Source organism: Moschus berezovskii, chromosome 12 (assembly GCF_049115385.1).
Source record: "Moschus berezovskii isolate FMDL1 chromosome 12, NW_MosBer_1.0, whole genome shotgun sequence".
Lineage (NCBI taxonomy): Eukaryota > Metazoa > Chordata > Mammalia > Artiodactyla > Moschidae > Moschus > Moschus berezovskii.
Window position 1 is genome coordinate 44,160,788 of NC_142471.1, and position 17,150 is coordinate 44,177,937.

Here is a 17,150-nt window from a genome sequence, read left to right on the forward strand (position 1 = left end):
CATGTGTATGGACTCGCACTCTGTAGGGAACAGCTATGCACAAGGTGGCATATCAGAAAAGCTGTCCTACTGCCCTTGAGTTAAAATCATAATTAGAACAAATACAGACTGAGATAGGAGGAGCCTGTGTTCACGTTTATCGATGAACTTCTCATGGTAAGGTTGCCAGATTTAGCAAATAAAATCACAAGATACCCCATTAAATCTGAGCTTCAGATAAACAATGGACAGTTTTGAGTATACATATGTCCCAAACACTGCATAGTTCTGTATTTTATTTGGCAACTGAAAGTATATTGGATCTGAAAGCGTAGTACAGTTTCCTTTGTCCATGATTCTTGTTACTTCTTTGGGTCTAATTTGAGGCAAGTCCATGTGCTTATCCCTGCATTCATTCATTCATTTCTATAATCATTCAGTAAGCTTATTGAGAGCCTACCAGGTACCAGGTCTCTGTGTTATTTATACAGGTAAACAGTAAACGGGGCCAGTTTCTAAACTCAGAAAGTTAAAATCTAGATTGTTACTGATTCTGGCCATCAGATTCTCCTGAGCCCCAAAAAGCAAGGGCTGTCTTTTGTATTTCTTACATTTAAGACAAAGTTCAGCTCAGGGAGGACAAGCACAGCAAGTGATGGCAGAAGGCCCCAGCTGGGAAGAGTGCTTCCCATAGACTGGAGATCCAACCAGTTAAGCCCAGCTGTGCCTACTCCCCGGAGAAGGCAATGGCACCACTGCAGTACTCTTGCCTGGAAAATCCCGTGGACAGAGGAGCCTGGTAGGCTGCACTCCATGGGGTCGCGAAAAGTCAGACATGACTGAGCGACCTCACTTTCACTTTTCACTTTTCACTTTCATGCACTGGAGAAGGAAATGGCAACCCACTCCAGTGTTCTTGCCTGGAGAATCCCAGGGACGAGAACCTGGTGGGCTGCTATCTATCTGGGTCACAGAGTTGGACACGACTGAAGCGACTCAGCAGCAGCAGCAGCAGTGCCTACTCCCCAAAGCCCACCTGCACCATGGTAAGAAGCCTCTCAGCTCTGATGACTGATGCGGGGGAAGAAGCACGGAGCTATCCACAAAGATTTCTCCAAACGGGACCTTTGACTCAGAGCCTGCTCAGTCATTCATCACCTGCAGGCAAAGTAGGGGCTAGCTGGGATAATGCATTTCCCCTCTTTCTCAGCACATATGGGCCCCCAGACAGCCCAGGCCAGAAGAAGCCTGCTCAGTCCCCACCCGCTTCATGTTTCTCCTACTTTATCTGTCTGGGACACTTGCTCTTGCTAGGGAAGACAGTGTATTTTCAGGGTCCATTCTGACCCCTCTAAGCTGTGAGAGCTGTTAGAAGCACACCAGTGCCAGGAACCCCCAGAGCCCAGGGACATCCATCCCTTTTTTTATTCAACTCTGAATGGTCAGCATCCTGCCTAGGTCTGTCCACTGGTTAGGAGAATACATATTGGCAAAAGAAGTGTGAAATAGATGATCTTTCAGTACAGCTAAATCTCATTTGATGACCTGTCATTATCAATTCATATGATCTTCAAATATCAGTGTAGGGTCAATCCACACAAGGGCAATTATAGGGAGAAAGAAATGTAAATAGATAATCAGATAGATGGGTAGGTAGATAGACAGATGGATGAACAGACAGAATGGTCAGATAGACAGACAGAGGGCAGTCAAATAATAGATTTCATTTCACATGAACAGCTTAGAAACACAAACAGAAGTTTCTAAATGTACTGTCTTTTTGTTTTATACAATTGGTTTTTATACTTTATTAAAACTAGTCCAGTTGGTTTGACTTTAATTTCTAATTAATTTTTCTATCTAGTGATTGTGAATCAACCAGCATGGTGGGACACCCCATGGATATCTAAATTAAAAACGTAATGGCAACTTATATTTTAAAACCATCAGAATATCTGCAAGCATTTTCAGTTGTAAGATCATTATCATTCATCAGAATACTAGAATTTATCTGATGCCTCACACTCATGTATCTTTATATTTTTAAGAACAAGTATATATATATATATATACACATACACACATGTATATATATATATATATATCTGATATCTTTAAACATTTTGCTAACACAATCTCATAATTATTTTACCCTTTTCACTGATGCACTGAGACCTTGACAGACATCTTGTGGAAGTGGAACCCCCAAAGACACCATTTTTCACAGCCCATGTTTGGGACTAACTTAGCAAGCTTTGTGTCACGTGGGGGAGAAATATCTTTTGCTTGTGGGACATCTCTTAAGAGGAAGTAGTGCAAATTTCCCTTAGTGAAGTCAGTAGTTCAAAAGTCATTCATTATTCTCTCTCCTGACTCTAATAAGACACATTCATAGATATGTAAGAGGAGAGCCTCACCTCTGCTGTGACATCCCGTGAGCCTTCAGATCGCACCCCTTCCCAGACTGAGCTGTTCCTTCACATGAGAAACCCTGTGGCAGGTGGAGATGTGGGTGGTCACCTTGGCGCTGTCTGTCAATGGGATGTATCTAGAACCTTGGCCAGACCTTTAAAATAGGCACAGATGTTTGACTCAAGAGTCATCTGAGCTGGGGGAAAGAATTACTATTTGTCCAGAACCCACTCTGGGCCAGGAGCTGTGTTTTCTACAACTGAATCTGCCTTTTGGAGTACAGACTCACTGGAGGTATAGACGTAAAGTGCTTTTATTTTTTTCACTTCTGCCCCCAGCTATATTGAGCTCTGCTTTCCTGTGGGCAGAAGGACAGACTGCTAGGAAATGGACAGACTACAGGGAGAAAGATTTCTGTGCAGTTCCCAGCAGTGCCATCACCAGCCGCTTGGTGGAGCTGATGGAGTGAAATGAGGATGACAGGCAGGAGGGGTGAAATCTTACAGGGACCTCATGATTGTGAGGGTTTTCTGAAATCAGTTTTGGAAATGCTTTGTCATGTCAAGAGCCACTTACTACTCTTCATTCAGGTGACATGTACCAAGGTAACCATTGCCAGCAGGCTGCTGAATAAAGGCTCAGAGAAGGGAAGTGACTTCCCCAAGTTCACAAGACAACACAGCTCAGCTAAGCGTAGTTTCCCTAGGTATTACACACCCACCAGCCTGGGTGTGTAATACCAAAGTGTACGGTCTTCCCACTGTCGTGTCCTGCCTCTCTTTTCCCCCAGTTGCCTTTGCTCTAGGCTTGTTGCCTGTCATTCCACTGTCTAGGGGCCAGTGTGTGGGGTTCTTGTCTTCATAGAAGCATGTATATGTGTATAGATCTGAATGTAGTTGAATAGTATGAATTTCAAGTTATTTTAATAGCATTAGTGGAGTCATTTAAATGTAAGAGCTTGAAGATCAACAATGAGAGGGTGGCGGGGAAACAGTTTAAAGGGTACATGTAATGCTACCTGCCAGTTCATTTAATAGGTATGTGCCCCCTCCCCAAATACATTTTTATACATATCCTTTTTTTAAGAAAAAAAGGAAAACATGTATTAGAAATTTTTAAAATTATTGTATGTTATTATTCTACTTGTATATCTTCTCAGAATTTTACCAAAAATCCCGTAACATGTTGTGTAAAAATAAACTGAAATAATTTGACCTCTTAAAAAAGATTAAGATGAAAGAGAGATGATGAAGACAGAAATCAATTGTTCCTCAGTCCCTCTGGTACCCCTGGGCTCCTGTGATGTGAGCCTCCTTAAAGATTCTGTTTTTCATCCAGCATGGCCTCAGAACACTAGCCCACTGCATTCCCACATGCCCACCAGAGAAGCTGGCCCTCTGCTGCCCTGGGCAGGGGTGAGAGGGTGTCTGCCTGCTGTACAGGGCCCTGAGACACTGTGTGCGGTCACCAGAAGTGCAATTTTATGGCGTGGCCTCACCTGAAAAGCAAACACTTGTAAGATGCACTTCTGCGAGTCCCAAACTGCAGACTTTGTCGGACCCATGATGCTGTCCACCCCTCCACAGCCCCCAGCACATACATTCTCCCACGCACACCCAGCCTTTAGAGGCCCTTCACGCCACCTTCACAAAGCAAGTGCCCTCCAGTTTGCCATTTCTTTAGTCCTCATGACTTTCTGAGGTAGGAATATTCCTCCTACCTAAAGATAAGGACCTGGGGAGTGAGATGGGTGTAAAGCAGTTTATCCAAGCCCATGCCATTCAACTTAATCCAGGGCTTCTGGGAGGGATGTTCCTCCTATGACATCAGAGCTGCAGCAGACAGAGTGTCTGTATGGAAGGTTCACTTCATTTGGTGATTATCTGGTTAATTTGATCAATGCAGCACTAAGGATTTTATATTACACATGTACAGGTTCCTCTGCCTCTAATATTATTTACTTCTCTGTCCTCAGCACCCATGTGGGGCTGCACAAGGGCTGCCTGGGAAGCCATTATCTGTCAAACGGGCCCCTTCCCCCTGAAGGGTAACAAGAATTCAACTTTTATTTGAAGCAAAAGTTCCCAGGGGGTCACATGGTCCAATAGCAAAAGATTATGATATCTTATTGGTTTAATAGCATCTATTTTGTAATTCTGAAAGTGCTTTGTTTTAATTGGATCTGTCAGGAAGCAACAGTTAGAACTGGACATGGAACAACAGACTGGTTCCAAATAGGAAAAGGAGTACGTCAAGGTTGTATATTGTCACCCTGCTTATTTAACTTATATGCAGAGTACATCATGAGGAACACTGGGCTGGAAGAAGCACAAGCTGGAATCAAGATTGCCAGGAGAAATATCAGTAACCTCAGATATGCAGATGACACCACCCTTATGGCAAAAGTGAAGAGGAACTCAAGGGCCTCTTGATGAAAGAGGAGAGTGAAAAGTTTGGCTTGAAGCTCAACATTCAGAAAACAAAGATCATGGCATCTGGTCCCATCACTTCATGGGAAATAGATGGGGAAACAGTGGAAACAGTGTCAGACTTTATATTTGGGGGCTCCAAAATCACTGCAGATGCTGATTGTAGCCAGGAATTTAAGATGCTTACTCCTTGTAAGGAAAGTTATGACCAACCTAGATAGCATATTAAAAAGCAGAGACATTACTTTGCCAACCAAAGTCCGTCTAGTCAAGGCTATGGTTTTTCCAGTGGTCATGTATGGATGTGAGAGTTGGACTGTGAAAAAGGTGTTCGCTGAAGAATTGATGCTTTTGAACTGTGGTGCTGGAGAAGACTCTTTGAGAGTCCCTTGGACTGCAAGGAGATCCAACCAGTCCATTCTGAGGGAGATCAATCCTGGGTGTTCATTGAAAGGACTGATGCTAAAGCTGAAACTCCAATACTTTGGCCACCTCATGCAATGAGTTGACTCACTGGAAAAGAGTCTGATGCTGGGAGGGATTGGGGGTAGGGGGAGATGGGGACGACAGAAAATGAGATGGCTGGATGGCATCACTGACTCTGTGGACATGAGTTTGAGTGAACTCCGGGAGTTGGTGATGGACAGGGAGGCCTGGCGTGCTGTGATTCATGGGGTCGCAGAGAGTCGGACACGACTGAGCGACTGAACTGAACTGAACTGAAAGGAACAAAACGGAATAGGTGCCTTACAATTAAAATAAAATATTAAGATTATTAGTTTAACAGCCTAGAAATTCCTTGTTCATCAAAACCAACATGTTCAAAGTACACAAAGCAACCTTGACACCGGAAAGCAAAGAACCAAAGTCAGTGCTGGTACCTTTAAACCCCAAGAGGTGAGCATTAATTCAGTTTCAATCAACTAATTCCATTTCAATCAATGTGGTTTAAGCACTGCTATTGCCAGACAGACACAATTGCATTTTCTCACAGCCAGTCCCTCCCTTGTAGTTAAAGAAACTGGGCTCAGATCAGCTGCTTGGCAAGGAGAAAAGTACAGGGGCCTTAGATCCTCATGGGTTGCCACCCAGCTCCCCATCCTGTGACCCTAGACAGTCCGAGGAGCCTCACTGAGCTTCAGCCTCCACTTCTGTAAAGAGAATTATAAAAGTGGCTGCTTCTGAAGGGCGAGGTAAGGGTGAGTGAGGACCATGAAGACCTTTGTTGTGACTGTGGGGGACGGGGTGCAGAGAGGAGCAATGGCTGGACAGGACCACACAACTGATGACGGTGGAGCCAGCACATCAGGATTCCAGCTGGGTAGAAACCTGATTCAGACCCTGCAGCCCAGCATCCTTCCTTGCTGGGGCATCCCTGCCTCCCAGGTGCACTTTGGGTTACTCTATCTGAAAGACAGACAGCTCCTCGGAGGCACAGTGCCTCACAGCTAACCAGGATCCCAGAGTGGGGGGCAGTTCTCAAGTGTCCAGTGATACCTGCATTTTTTCTGCACCACGCCCCACCTGGCCCCAGTGAGAACTTGCTGAGGGTTGGGCATGGTGCAGATTCAGGTATACCCCAGCAGTGTGCACTGGCAGGCACCCCCGTGTGGTGCTCCCATCTGCTGTAGGACAATCCCCAGCATTGAGAAAGCCTTTGCTACAAACCTGCCCACCTGTGAAGCTGTGAGATACCTTGAAGGGGAATGTGGAAGCTTGGAGGTCAGTAGAACTGGGCTTCATCCCTACCCTCACTGACAATCTGATTTTAATTGTGAGCTCAGTTTACTAATCTGCAAAATGGGTTAGAAAATTGCAGGGTTTTGTGAAAATTGAGGGGATGACTGTATGCTAAGTGATTGTATGTTACATGGTACTCAATGAATGGTAATCTGGTTCCTAGCACCTTTATGATGGCAAATAATGCTGAAAAATTCACCCAATAGCACCATATTGACCACCTCCTTCAAATTACTCCACACTTACTCCAGGCCAGGCATTTTACAGACACTATAACTAATTCTTACACCTGCCTCATGCATTTATTGATCTTGATCTCCACTGGACCGATATGGCACCTGAGGCTCAGAGAGGCTAAGTAGTTCATCCAAACTCCCGGAGACTCGAAGTAGCAGCACCTACCTTTGCCTGTGGTAGAAATAGGGATGTGAAGTGTGTAGTCTAGTGTGTTCCATGCTGAGTACCTCCTTGCACAGCCCACCCCAGCCTGAGACTCAACCATGTGTTTGCAGGTTCCGGGGTTCAGGATCACTCAAAGAAGGGGTTTGCCTCTAGACTTCTCAAAAGACAGATTGTGCTCTAAACCCCAGCACAATCAGCAGTCATCAGGTTCCCTTCGCAGGCTCCAGCCTCCAGACTGAGTGAGTTTCCTTAGAGGGGTGATTGGCCGGGTGAGGAAGTCGTACACACACTCGTCTCCACCTGCTTGTGGAGCAGGAAACAACACTCAAGGGGACTCAGACTTTGAAAGATCATCAAGGTGACCCCAAAGGCCCACAGATCCCCATGCTAACCTCCGAAGCTTGTCCATGGCCCAGGTGCCTGAGGACGCCAGCAAGGTGCCCTCCCTGCCTGGGGCTCAGGGCCGGCTTCCTCCCCTTCTATGTAATAAATCAGCTGGCATCTGGGGTTTGTAAATAAAACACACCAGGGAAGCCTGCATGTCCAAAATTGCTTGCTTAGAGGAGGAGAGAAAAAGAGTTTAAAGAGGTATTGTTCCGCAGAATTAAAGTAAAATAAGTGCAACCAGAGGAAAGCTTACCCTGTTGTCCCGGCTCTTCCTCCTCAACTGAGAAACTTTGTCACCAGGCAACAAGAGACCTGGCGTTAATTAGCATAATCTGACGCCAGCCTGCAAGGAAGGCAGGGCTGAAAGGGTCTCCAGGACAGGGTCTGGGGTCCCAGGGGCTGGTAGAGGGCTTCCTCCTGGTTTCCCCCAGCAGTGCCCTGGGGATTACAGTACAGGACAGCTGCTTTCCATGGTGACCACCGGAAGTGCAGGTTGCTAACAGAAGGGAAAGAGCCACGCTTGCCTCTTTGAAGGGACAGATATCTTACTGTGGCTCATGAAATATCATTCGACTTCCTTGTAATTTGCCTCAGTATTTCTTTCTGCTCTTTGGTTTTTGAGAGGATGTCTTATCTGTTTATTTATTTGGCAAAAAGGTTGAATGTTAAAATTATTTTGCAAATAATAAAATAGGAAAATTAGAAAATGCATATATAGAAACAAAAATATAAAAATACTCTAAACTGTATTACCCAGATTGAATTAAAAAATACATAAAATAATTTTCAAATAAATAAATTTGAAATGCAAAATTAACCCAAGCAATGAAACTTTTGGAAGGTATGAAAAAGGAAAATGAAAAAGTTCAAATTAAAAAATAAAAATATGGTAAGCCATTAAGGTAGAAATATAGTTAACTATAAAACTTCTTAAATATGTAAATACTAATATCTATCCAAAATGAAATAAATTTGATCATTTAATTTAGACAGTAAGTGGATTTAAAATAATGAGCAAATGAAGATGACTAGAAAATTAAAAGTTCCCTGAACTTCTAAAATTTAGTGCATTTCTAATTAGAATTTTCTAAAAGCATATAATTTAAATTAGAAAAGTAATCTGAAAGTTATAAAACATAGATAAACAAAAATAAAATTAATATTTTAAGGGAGAAAATATATGAAAGCAATACATTAATTTTTACAAATTTTATTGAACTATAGTTGATTTACAAAGTTGTGTTAATTTCTTCTGTACAGAAAAGTGGATCAGTTAGTACACATACACACCTACATATATATATGCACACACATATGGCTTCCCAGGTGGCTCAGTGGTAAAAGAATCTTCCTGCCAATGCAGGGACACAAGTTTGATCCCTGTGTTGGGAAGATCCCCTGGAGAAGGAAATGGCAACCCACTCCAGTATTCTTGTTTGGGAAATCAGTCCATGGAGTCAAAAGAGGCACACACGACTTAGTGACTAAACAACAACAAATAACACACATATATTAATAAATTCTTTTTCATATTCTTTTCCATTATGGTTTGTCATAGAATATTGAATATAGTTCTCTGAGCTATACAGTGGAACCTTGTTGCTTATTCATTCCATATATAATAGTTTGCTTCTGCTAACTCCAAACTCCCATTCCTTTCCTTCCTTCCCAGCTCCCCGCCACCCCTACCTTGGCAACCAAACTCTGCTTTCTATATTGTGAGTCTGTTTCTGTTTTGCAGACATGCTGATCCGGATCATATTTTAGATTCCATGTGTGAGTGATATCATGGTGTTTGTCTTTCTCTTTCTGACATTTCACTTAGTATGATAATCTCTAGATCCATCCATGTTGCTACAAATGGCATTATTGCATTCTTTTGTGGCTTAGTACGAGTCCATTGTGTAAATATAAAACATATACTACATCTTTCTTCATTCATCTATCAACGACATTTAGATTGTTTCCTTGTCTTGGCTATTGCAAATAGTGCTGCTATGAACATAGGGGTCCATCTGTCTTTTCAAATTACAATTTTGTCTGGGTATATGCCCAAGAATAGAATTGCTGGATCATATGGCAACTTAGTTTTAGTTTTTTGAGGAACCTCCTTACTGTTTTCCATGGTGGCTGTACCAATTTACATTCCCACCAACAGTGTAAGAGTGCTCCCTTTTCTTCACACCCTTTCCAGCATTTGTTATTTGTAGACTTGATGAAAGTGAAAGAGGAGAGTGAAAAGGTTGGCTTGAAGCTCAACATTCAGAAAACAAAGATCATGGCATCTGGTCCCATCACTTCATGGGAAATAGATGGGGAAACAGTGGAAACAGTGTCAGACTTTATTTTTTGGGGCTCCAAAATCACTGCAGATGCTGAATGTAGCCATGAAATTAAAAGACGCTTACTCCTTGGTAGGAAAGTTATGACCAACCTAGATAGCATATTAAAAAGCAAAGACATTACTTTGCCAACCAAGGTCCGTCTAGTCAAGGCTATGGTTTTTCCTGTGGTCATGTATGGATGTGAGAGTTGGACTGTGAAGAAAGCTGATCGCCAAAGAATTGATGCTTATGAACTGTGGTGCTGGAGAAAACTCTTGAGAGTCCCTTGGACTGCAAGGAGATCCAACCAGTCCATTCTAAAGGAGATCAATCCTGGGTGTTCGTTGGAAGGACTGATGCTAAAACTGAAGCTCCAATAGTTTGGCTACCTCATGCGACGAGTTGACTCACTGGAAAATCTCTGATGCTGGGAGGGATTGGGGGCAGGAGGAGATGGGGACGACAGAGAATGAGATGGCTGGATGGCATCACCAGCTCGATGGACATGAGTTTGAGTGAACTCCGGGAGTTGGTGATGGACAGGGAGGCCTGGAGTGCTGTGATTCATGGGGTCGCAGAGAGTCGGACACGACTGAGCGACTGAACTGAACTGAACTGAAATGATGGCCACTCTGACTGGTGTGATGTATCTCATTGTAGTTTTGATTTTCACTTCTCTAATAATTAGCGATGTTGAGAATCTTTTCATGTGCCTATTGGCCATCTGTATGTCTCTTCTGGAGAAATGTCTATGTAAGTCTTCTGTCTGTTTTTCAGTTGGGTTGTTTGGGGTTTTTTTGATGTTGTTGCTGTTGAGTTGTATGAGCTGTTTGTATATTTTGTAAATTAAGCCTTTATCGGTTGCACAGTTTACGAATATTTTTTTCCCATTCCTTAGGCTGTCTTTTCGTTTTGTTTATGGTTTCCTTTGCTGTGTAAAAGCTTGTACTCTTGATTAGGTACCACTTGTTTAGATAAATCCATTTTAAAATACAGATATGTAAAACTTTGTAAAAATCAGAGCCACTTTGTTTCAGCATCTAGAGGTCACTTGAAGTTATATAAACCTCTAGACTTTGCATGCATCAGCAGCATCAGGTTTACAGCATAGTTGTGCAATAATAATTCAGTAATTTTGCTAATTCAGTATAACTCCAAATATACCCAAGTTGACAATCAGGTAACTGCCCTCTAATCCAGCCAGAACAAAGATTTTTGTTGTCATTTGTGGGTTTTGTTGTTGTTGTTGTTTTTGCTTTTGTTTTCTTTTCCCCTTCAGAGGAAAGCAGTTGTCTTCAGAGTCAGGGCCTGGAGTCAAGGTGTGGTCAGGGTATGGTCCAATAGGTGCTCTGCAAAGCCTGGTATGCTGGACACTCATGGGTGCCTGCACTAGGCTCTAGCAAACCCTAGTGAAGTTCCCTAGTCTGCACATCATCTCTTATCCCACCTCCATTTCCACACCTGAAGAGAGAGATCACGGCTATCTCTTTGAGTCCTTGTGAAAATTAGACAACAAACGAAAAGTCTTTACAGTTTCTAATGCATTAGACAAATATTATTATTGTTTTAATAATAGATTTATACATGTTAAGACAGGAAGTTACAGTAAAAGTGGTCAATATCCTTTAATTCAGGAGGCTATCTCTATTTTCCAAGAATGCCTATCTATTACTGGCTTTCTGTTGACCTACAGGGAAGCACAGTGGTGATGAATCTGCCTGCCAATGCAGGAGATACAAGTGATGCAGGTTCAGTCCCTGGTCAGGAAGATTCCCTGGAGTAGGAAATGGCAACCCACTCTAGTATTCCTGGCTGGAAAATTCCATGGACAGAGGAGCCTAGTGGGTTACATTCCATGAGGTTGCAAAGAGTTGGACACAACTGAGCAACTGAGTATGCAAGCATTGACCTGCAATCTAGATTTGAAAACTAGACTAAACCCAAATTTGCTTCTGAGAAAGGGAAATGAAGAGGGAGTATGTTTTTATTAGCAGTCTCTTAGCTTCTCGTGGAAAACTCTGCCCACCCCACAGACTGCTTCCCCAGCATGCTCCTCCAGAGCCACACCCAGGCAAAAGATGCTGGCCTGAGACACAGCCCAAACCATTAGAAGATGCACTTCCAGTTTGCCAAGATAAGTGAGTTTTCTTCTAATTGTGGATTGTATTTTCTTGACACCTCTTGTTACTCACTAACCCATCTCACCAAGGCCTCATAACTGTTTTGCAAATAGAAAAGATACAGGAGAATTTGGAGAGGCATCAGTCTTTTTAAATATGTCTACTTTAGCTCTGGAGGCCCAGTTTCCCTGTAGGCTCTCCCTGGTTATTTTCTTAGTGTCTAAGGACTAGCCATAGCCTCCTAATCCCAGAGGTGAGAAGAAGGACAGGCAGGGACACCTCAGATCCCATCCTGGGCTGAGAGGTTGTAGCCTCCAGCCAGATGAGTCCATTGGCAGAGACCATTCTGGCCTGGGCTAGCCTACCCTCTGAAGGCCACTGGCAGACTTCTCTACCAGCCTCTCTAGGAGAGATGTGAGTTCCTGGGCTATGCCTCTGGCTCATTCTGAGAGACAGGCTCAGGGTAGAGTGGAGGTGATAATCAGGTGGAGCTGGACTAAAGGGAGTGGAGTCAAAGGCAAGACAGCGAGGCAAGCCATGGGCACTGGGGTTCTGGGGTAGAGAATGCCCCAATACCATGTGGCAGCAGTACTCAAGCTTCGACCACTTCTAGGGTTTCATGGACAGACTTGATTAAAGTGAAGCAGCACAGGTAAAAATCACCCTCAAAAGAGGAAAGAATTTGAACCCAGCCTAACTGTTGACCAGCCACAAAGTTCTATTTGAAGATAGTGTCCCACTTATGGAAGTCTTCCAGAGGAGTTTAGACACCTGTCTTGGGGTGAGGGTGAGCCACTGTGCTAGGCCACCTGCAGATTAAGCAGAATGACCTACCTAGGCCTCAGTGACTTTAAACTCTTCCACTCTTCTCAACTCCATCCTAGGTGGCCTGAAGGCCTGGACTCTTGCCCCATAGACTCCATGGCAGACCCTGAGTTGACAGAGCAGGAGATCTGGTTCACAGGTGGCACAATTATTCTAAGAGCTTTCAGAATGGTATTGGCAGAACAAGGCAGGTCTTGACCAGAAACAAGTCTTCACTCGTTTTCCACACTCTTCTTCCTCCCAGAGTAAAAAAGAATCAATCCTGCTCTAGGATAGTATCAACACCCACTAGAACTATACCCAGTGCGGGAGCCCTGTGCCCACACCTGTGCTAACCTGTGCCAGACCCATGGCCACACTTGCTCCCTAGCACTTCTGGGTCAGCCATGAAGGATGAAGTAACAGCAGTTCAGAGCAAGCAAGTGGTGGGGGCAGAATTCTAACCCAGGTTCTAATGACTCCAAAGCTGATGTTTTTTCCCATGTGGGCTCCCTCCAACCTTAGATGGGCTTTGAAAGCCAAGATTGATCTCTGGCATCTTGTTTAATCTACAGCTTATGCTATAATTATGGGATACTACCAATTCTGAAAGAAATACTTTAATGACGAGATATTCATAAAGTTCACATAGGCCATTCCAAAAGTTCTATAATTGCCTTCAGATGAACATGATTTTTTGAAAAAAGAAATCTTTCAAAGAGAACTCACCTTTGGTTAGGTGAGTTTCTGGGTACTGCTGGTAATGGTATCTTTTTTTGATGGTAATGAAATGATGATGGATCTTCCTTGGAGCTCATAGCTGGTGAAATGAGGGGTAGGATGGTAAATTGCCTTTATCTTCTGCACACCATTCCATGTGATGGCAATGTCACAAAAGACCACAGGCAAAATTCTAGAACTTTTTCTGAAAGAGGAAAAACAAAGGCTCTGTTTTCCTGGACTTTTGCTCCCCTATTCTTCTTCCACTGTCAGATTTCTAAAATAAAGTACCAAGTTCAGCAGGCTTTGCTGTGCTAACTCCACACTCTTGAGGCTCAGCTCCACATCCTCAGAAAGGCTCAGAACACATTCTTTTCAAGGTCGAGAACTTCGCTGTCTCCAGCCTGGGCTCTGTCCTCATTTATAGCCTACAAAGCTTTCTGAAACTGGGGGCTTCAGGTTTATAGACTGGGTTGAAGAGCTTGTCTCCACTTGAGTCTTTGCAAGCTAATGCAATAAATGTGACCATGATTTGTCTGTTTGCTGTTGGTACTGTTTGCCTGAATAAAATGGACCAAATGATGATTTCTCTATTGGGGGGAAGAGGTGAATCCCAGCAAGGGAGTTGCTTTCTGTTTATAGAAAATCTGCTAAGGAAGGTATTGAGTGAAGAAGTTTGGGGAGCCTGGACAGACATCACAGCAGTGCTGTGATGCGAAGGTGAAGAGGTACTGGCCTGCTGGGGTACTCTGGCACCAGGCCTTGTCCACATGAAGGTACAGTCCCTATGGGCTGAATGTCCCTGTGGGATGCGTGTGGGAGCAGAGTCCATGGGTACCTGAACAGGACTGAGGCAGAGGTAATGGCTGAAGAGTGGCGGATCGTGATTTGGTTTGGAGGCACATCCGGAACGAAAACCTGGTTTGGGGAGTAGAAGGGGCATCTCAGGGAAACAGAGGAGAAAAGAAACAGAGCTGGAATAGGAACCACAGAACCCCAGAGGCCAAGGAACTGGGATTTATACATTCTTGCTGAGCAGAGACAGCATGTCACATGGAGAGGTTCCTTCCCCACGCCCTCCCCAACTCCGCATCCTATACGCTTTACACTCTTCCCTACCACGTGGCTTAAAATGGTGTTTCTTTGGTTTGGTTTGTGTTTCTTAATTATATATGTGGTCATATAAATCAGTCCAACTTCCTTAGAGGACAGTTTGGCGATATGTAGGGCACTTGATAATTCTCATAGTTTTTAGCCTAGTAGTACTGTTGCCGAAAACATCTCGTGGATACATTCAGAGATTCAAACCATGAAATCATTACAAGATTTAAGTCTCATAAATCACAGAGGTTGATGTCCAAAGGTGATCACACAAGCATCATTCATGAGGACCAAGCCCAGCACAGGGGAAGTTCCCACCAGGTCCCATCCCTCTGTGCCAGGTTGTCCAGTTACTGTGGCCACAGGACAATGTGGGCACCTCTAGGAACAGGGTGGAGACCCGCGTGGGTAAGATGATCCCACATACCAAGAACAATTCCTTTTAAACTGTGTGAGCAAATAGACTGCCATATGACTAAAACTCTTTTGGAAATTAACTAGATATTTCTTGTGTGGGAATAGTAGTTTGCAGACTATTGTTTTATACCTCATGACTTTCTGTATCGTCTGCACTTTTTAGCCATACATCTGCGTGTCAGTATATTATATTCACAAATAACATACTGTAGTCACATGTATTTTGTTCATATGGGCAAAGAAGACAAAGCTGTGGTTATGGGAAATCCAGTGTAGAGTGTGAGACCCCAAACCTGCTCCAGCATGGCCCTGGGACTTCTCCAGGGGCCATGCCTCAGGCAGCAGTGAATTCTGGAATCATATAATATCAAGGGGGATGGCAAGAACCCAGCCTTCAATAAGGCAGTGTGGGAGCAAGAAGAGCTTGGGAAATAATCTTGCTGCTCTGGGAAATTGATGGCCATTCTGGATGCCCCAACCCCACAAAGCCCCAGGAAGTTCCACCTCTCCCTCCATTTGTGCCTTGAGACTTTTGGTCACCACCATCATTTTCTGTCCCACAGGAGGTACCCCAGCTCCGACAGGACCATGCTGCAGAAGTGGCAGGTACAGTGACCCCTGAGAACACTGTGGGTTCAAGGAAACCCTCAGGAAAGTAAATCAGCAAATAGCTCAGGCCCCAGGGATGAAGAGAGAAGGCACACTGGTGAATAAGGAGGGATCTTATTTTATTAACTTGTTAAAACGTCTCAAGTATTTCCCTGAAAAGATCTCAGTGATGAAAGGCGATTCTTGAGTCAGAGCTGGGGAGTTAATGTGAGCATGTGTGTGCACATCCATAAGCCCTGTGTGCACACACATGCTCCATCCATGAAGGTGTCCACATATGTATAAATGAACACACAACTCAGGAAGGCACAGCATTCACTCACTTCCTGGAAGTCATATGTGGCTCCCAGCCTGGATGAATTGACACTCTGCCTCGGGTTCTCAGTGGAAGGGAAGGACCCCAAGAAAGACAGCCATACAGAGCCCATGGCAGCAGGAAAGTAAATCTTGGTCACTCATGTCCAGAATCCTTCCCCAAGGAGCAGGCCAAGGAAAGGAGACCACAGCATGCAGGTCCCATCAGATATGATGTCTCTACTGGCTGCTCATTAGCCAGGTGGCCTTGGTGAATTTTCCTGAAATATAGTCCCTGACTCCATTCATGACTATACATTTAGAAACAGAGGGCCCTAAGAACACAGAGTATCCTACCTGGCAGAGTCAGAAGAAAGAAAGTTCAAGTTCCCAAGAAACCAGATCATTGAGCCTGTTGGTGACAGCCTCTTTCCTGGTGACTGCAAAGAACCCTGAGCTTATATTTTCAATCATAAAGCAGTCAGCAATAAGAAGGTTTGGTATTTGTGCTATTATTTTAATCAGTTTTTGAGTGTCACCCAACAGTTAACACAAAAGAATGCTTTAGCCTGGGCTTGGACCTCTGAGCTGTGATTTTTTCCTAGTCAACATTGCTTCCTGACTATATTTGCTTCAACTCATCTTGGAATTAGCTGGCCTCCCCAAGTTGCCCCGGCTCCAGGCACAAGGTTCACTGGGAACAGTGCAGCTGTGTGCCTCCTGCTCCCACCTACAGAGCTAGGGCCTCCTGCACAGGTCTAGGAGTTAGACCCTGTGGTTCTCAGAAGGAAACCAGTAGTGTTGGGTTGATCCCCACTTTGTCTCTTCTGGCAGAAAAGAGACATCAGTAACTTCGAGTATCTCATGTACCTCAATACCCTGGCTGGGAGGACCTACAATGACTACATGCAGTATCCAGTGTTTCCCTGGGTCCTGGCCGACTACACCTCACAGGTACGTGTTCAAGTGGATGGTCTGCAGGTGTCCTGTGACTTTTTGGCCCTGATGACCAGAGCACCTGAAGTCATGCAGAGCCTCTGCTATGGGCTCAGTCCACCTGGGCCTGCAGGCTGCTCCAGGCTTGGCCCCTCACCTGGCCTTTGGAGTCTGGGTGCCTGGGTTCCTGTCCCAGCCCCACATGACCAGGACAGTAGCTGACATGTGCCCCAGAGGGTTTCCTAACTCACTGCTGTCATGAAGGCAAGAGATACCTGTCTGCTGAGATACTGCCATGGGCTAGCACTGGTCCGTCAAGTGAAGAGGGCCATAAGATGTGTACCTTGAACCAACATGTAGAGGGGGAGAGGGAGGGAGGGGGAGAGAGCGAGAGACACAGAGACCCAGTGAGAACAGACTCCTCTCCTGTAACCTGACTTCAGTAACTGAGATGATGATATGTGGAGGAGATGATA

General features: G+C 44.4%; 1 protein-coding gene across 5 annotated transcripts in view; it reads left to right on the top strand.

Annotated features, from left to right (window-relative positions):
- The window catches only part of WDFY4 (WDFY family member 4), a 255,392-nt gene that overhangs the window by 205,221 nt on the left and 33,021 nt on the right, over positions 1 to 17,150 (top strand). For all 5 annotated transcript variants that reach the window (XM_088842090.1, XM_088842089.1, XM_088842091.1 and 2 more), the window contains exons 48-49: positions 15,399 to 15,441; positions 16,573 to 16,692. In XM_088842090.1, coding sequence (XP_088698216.1) covers positions 15,399 to 15,441; positions 16,573 to 16,692 — 163 coding nt within the window. The remainder of the gene's footprint in view (positions 1 to 15,398; positions 15,442 to 16,572; positions 16,693 to 17,150) is intronic.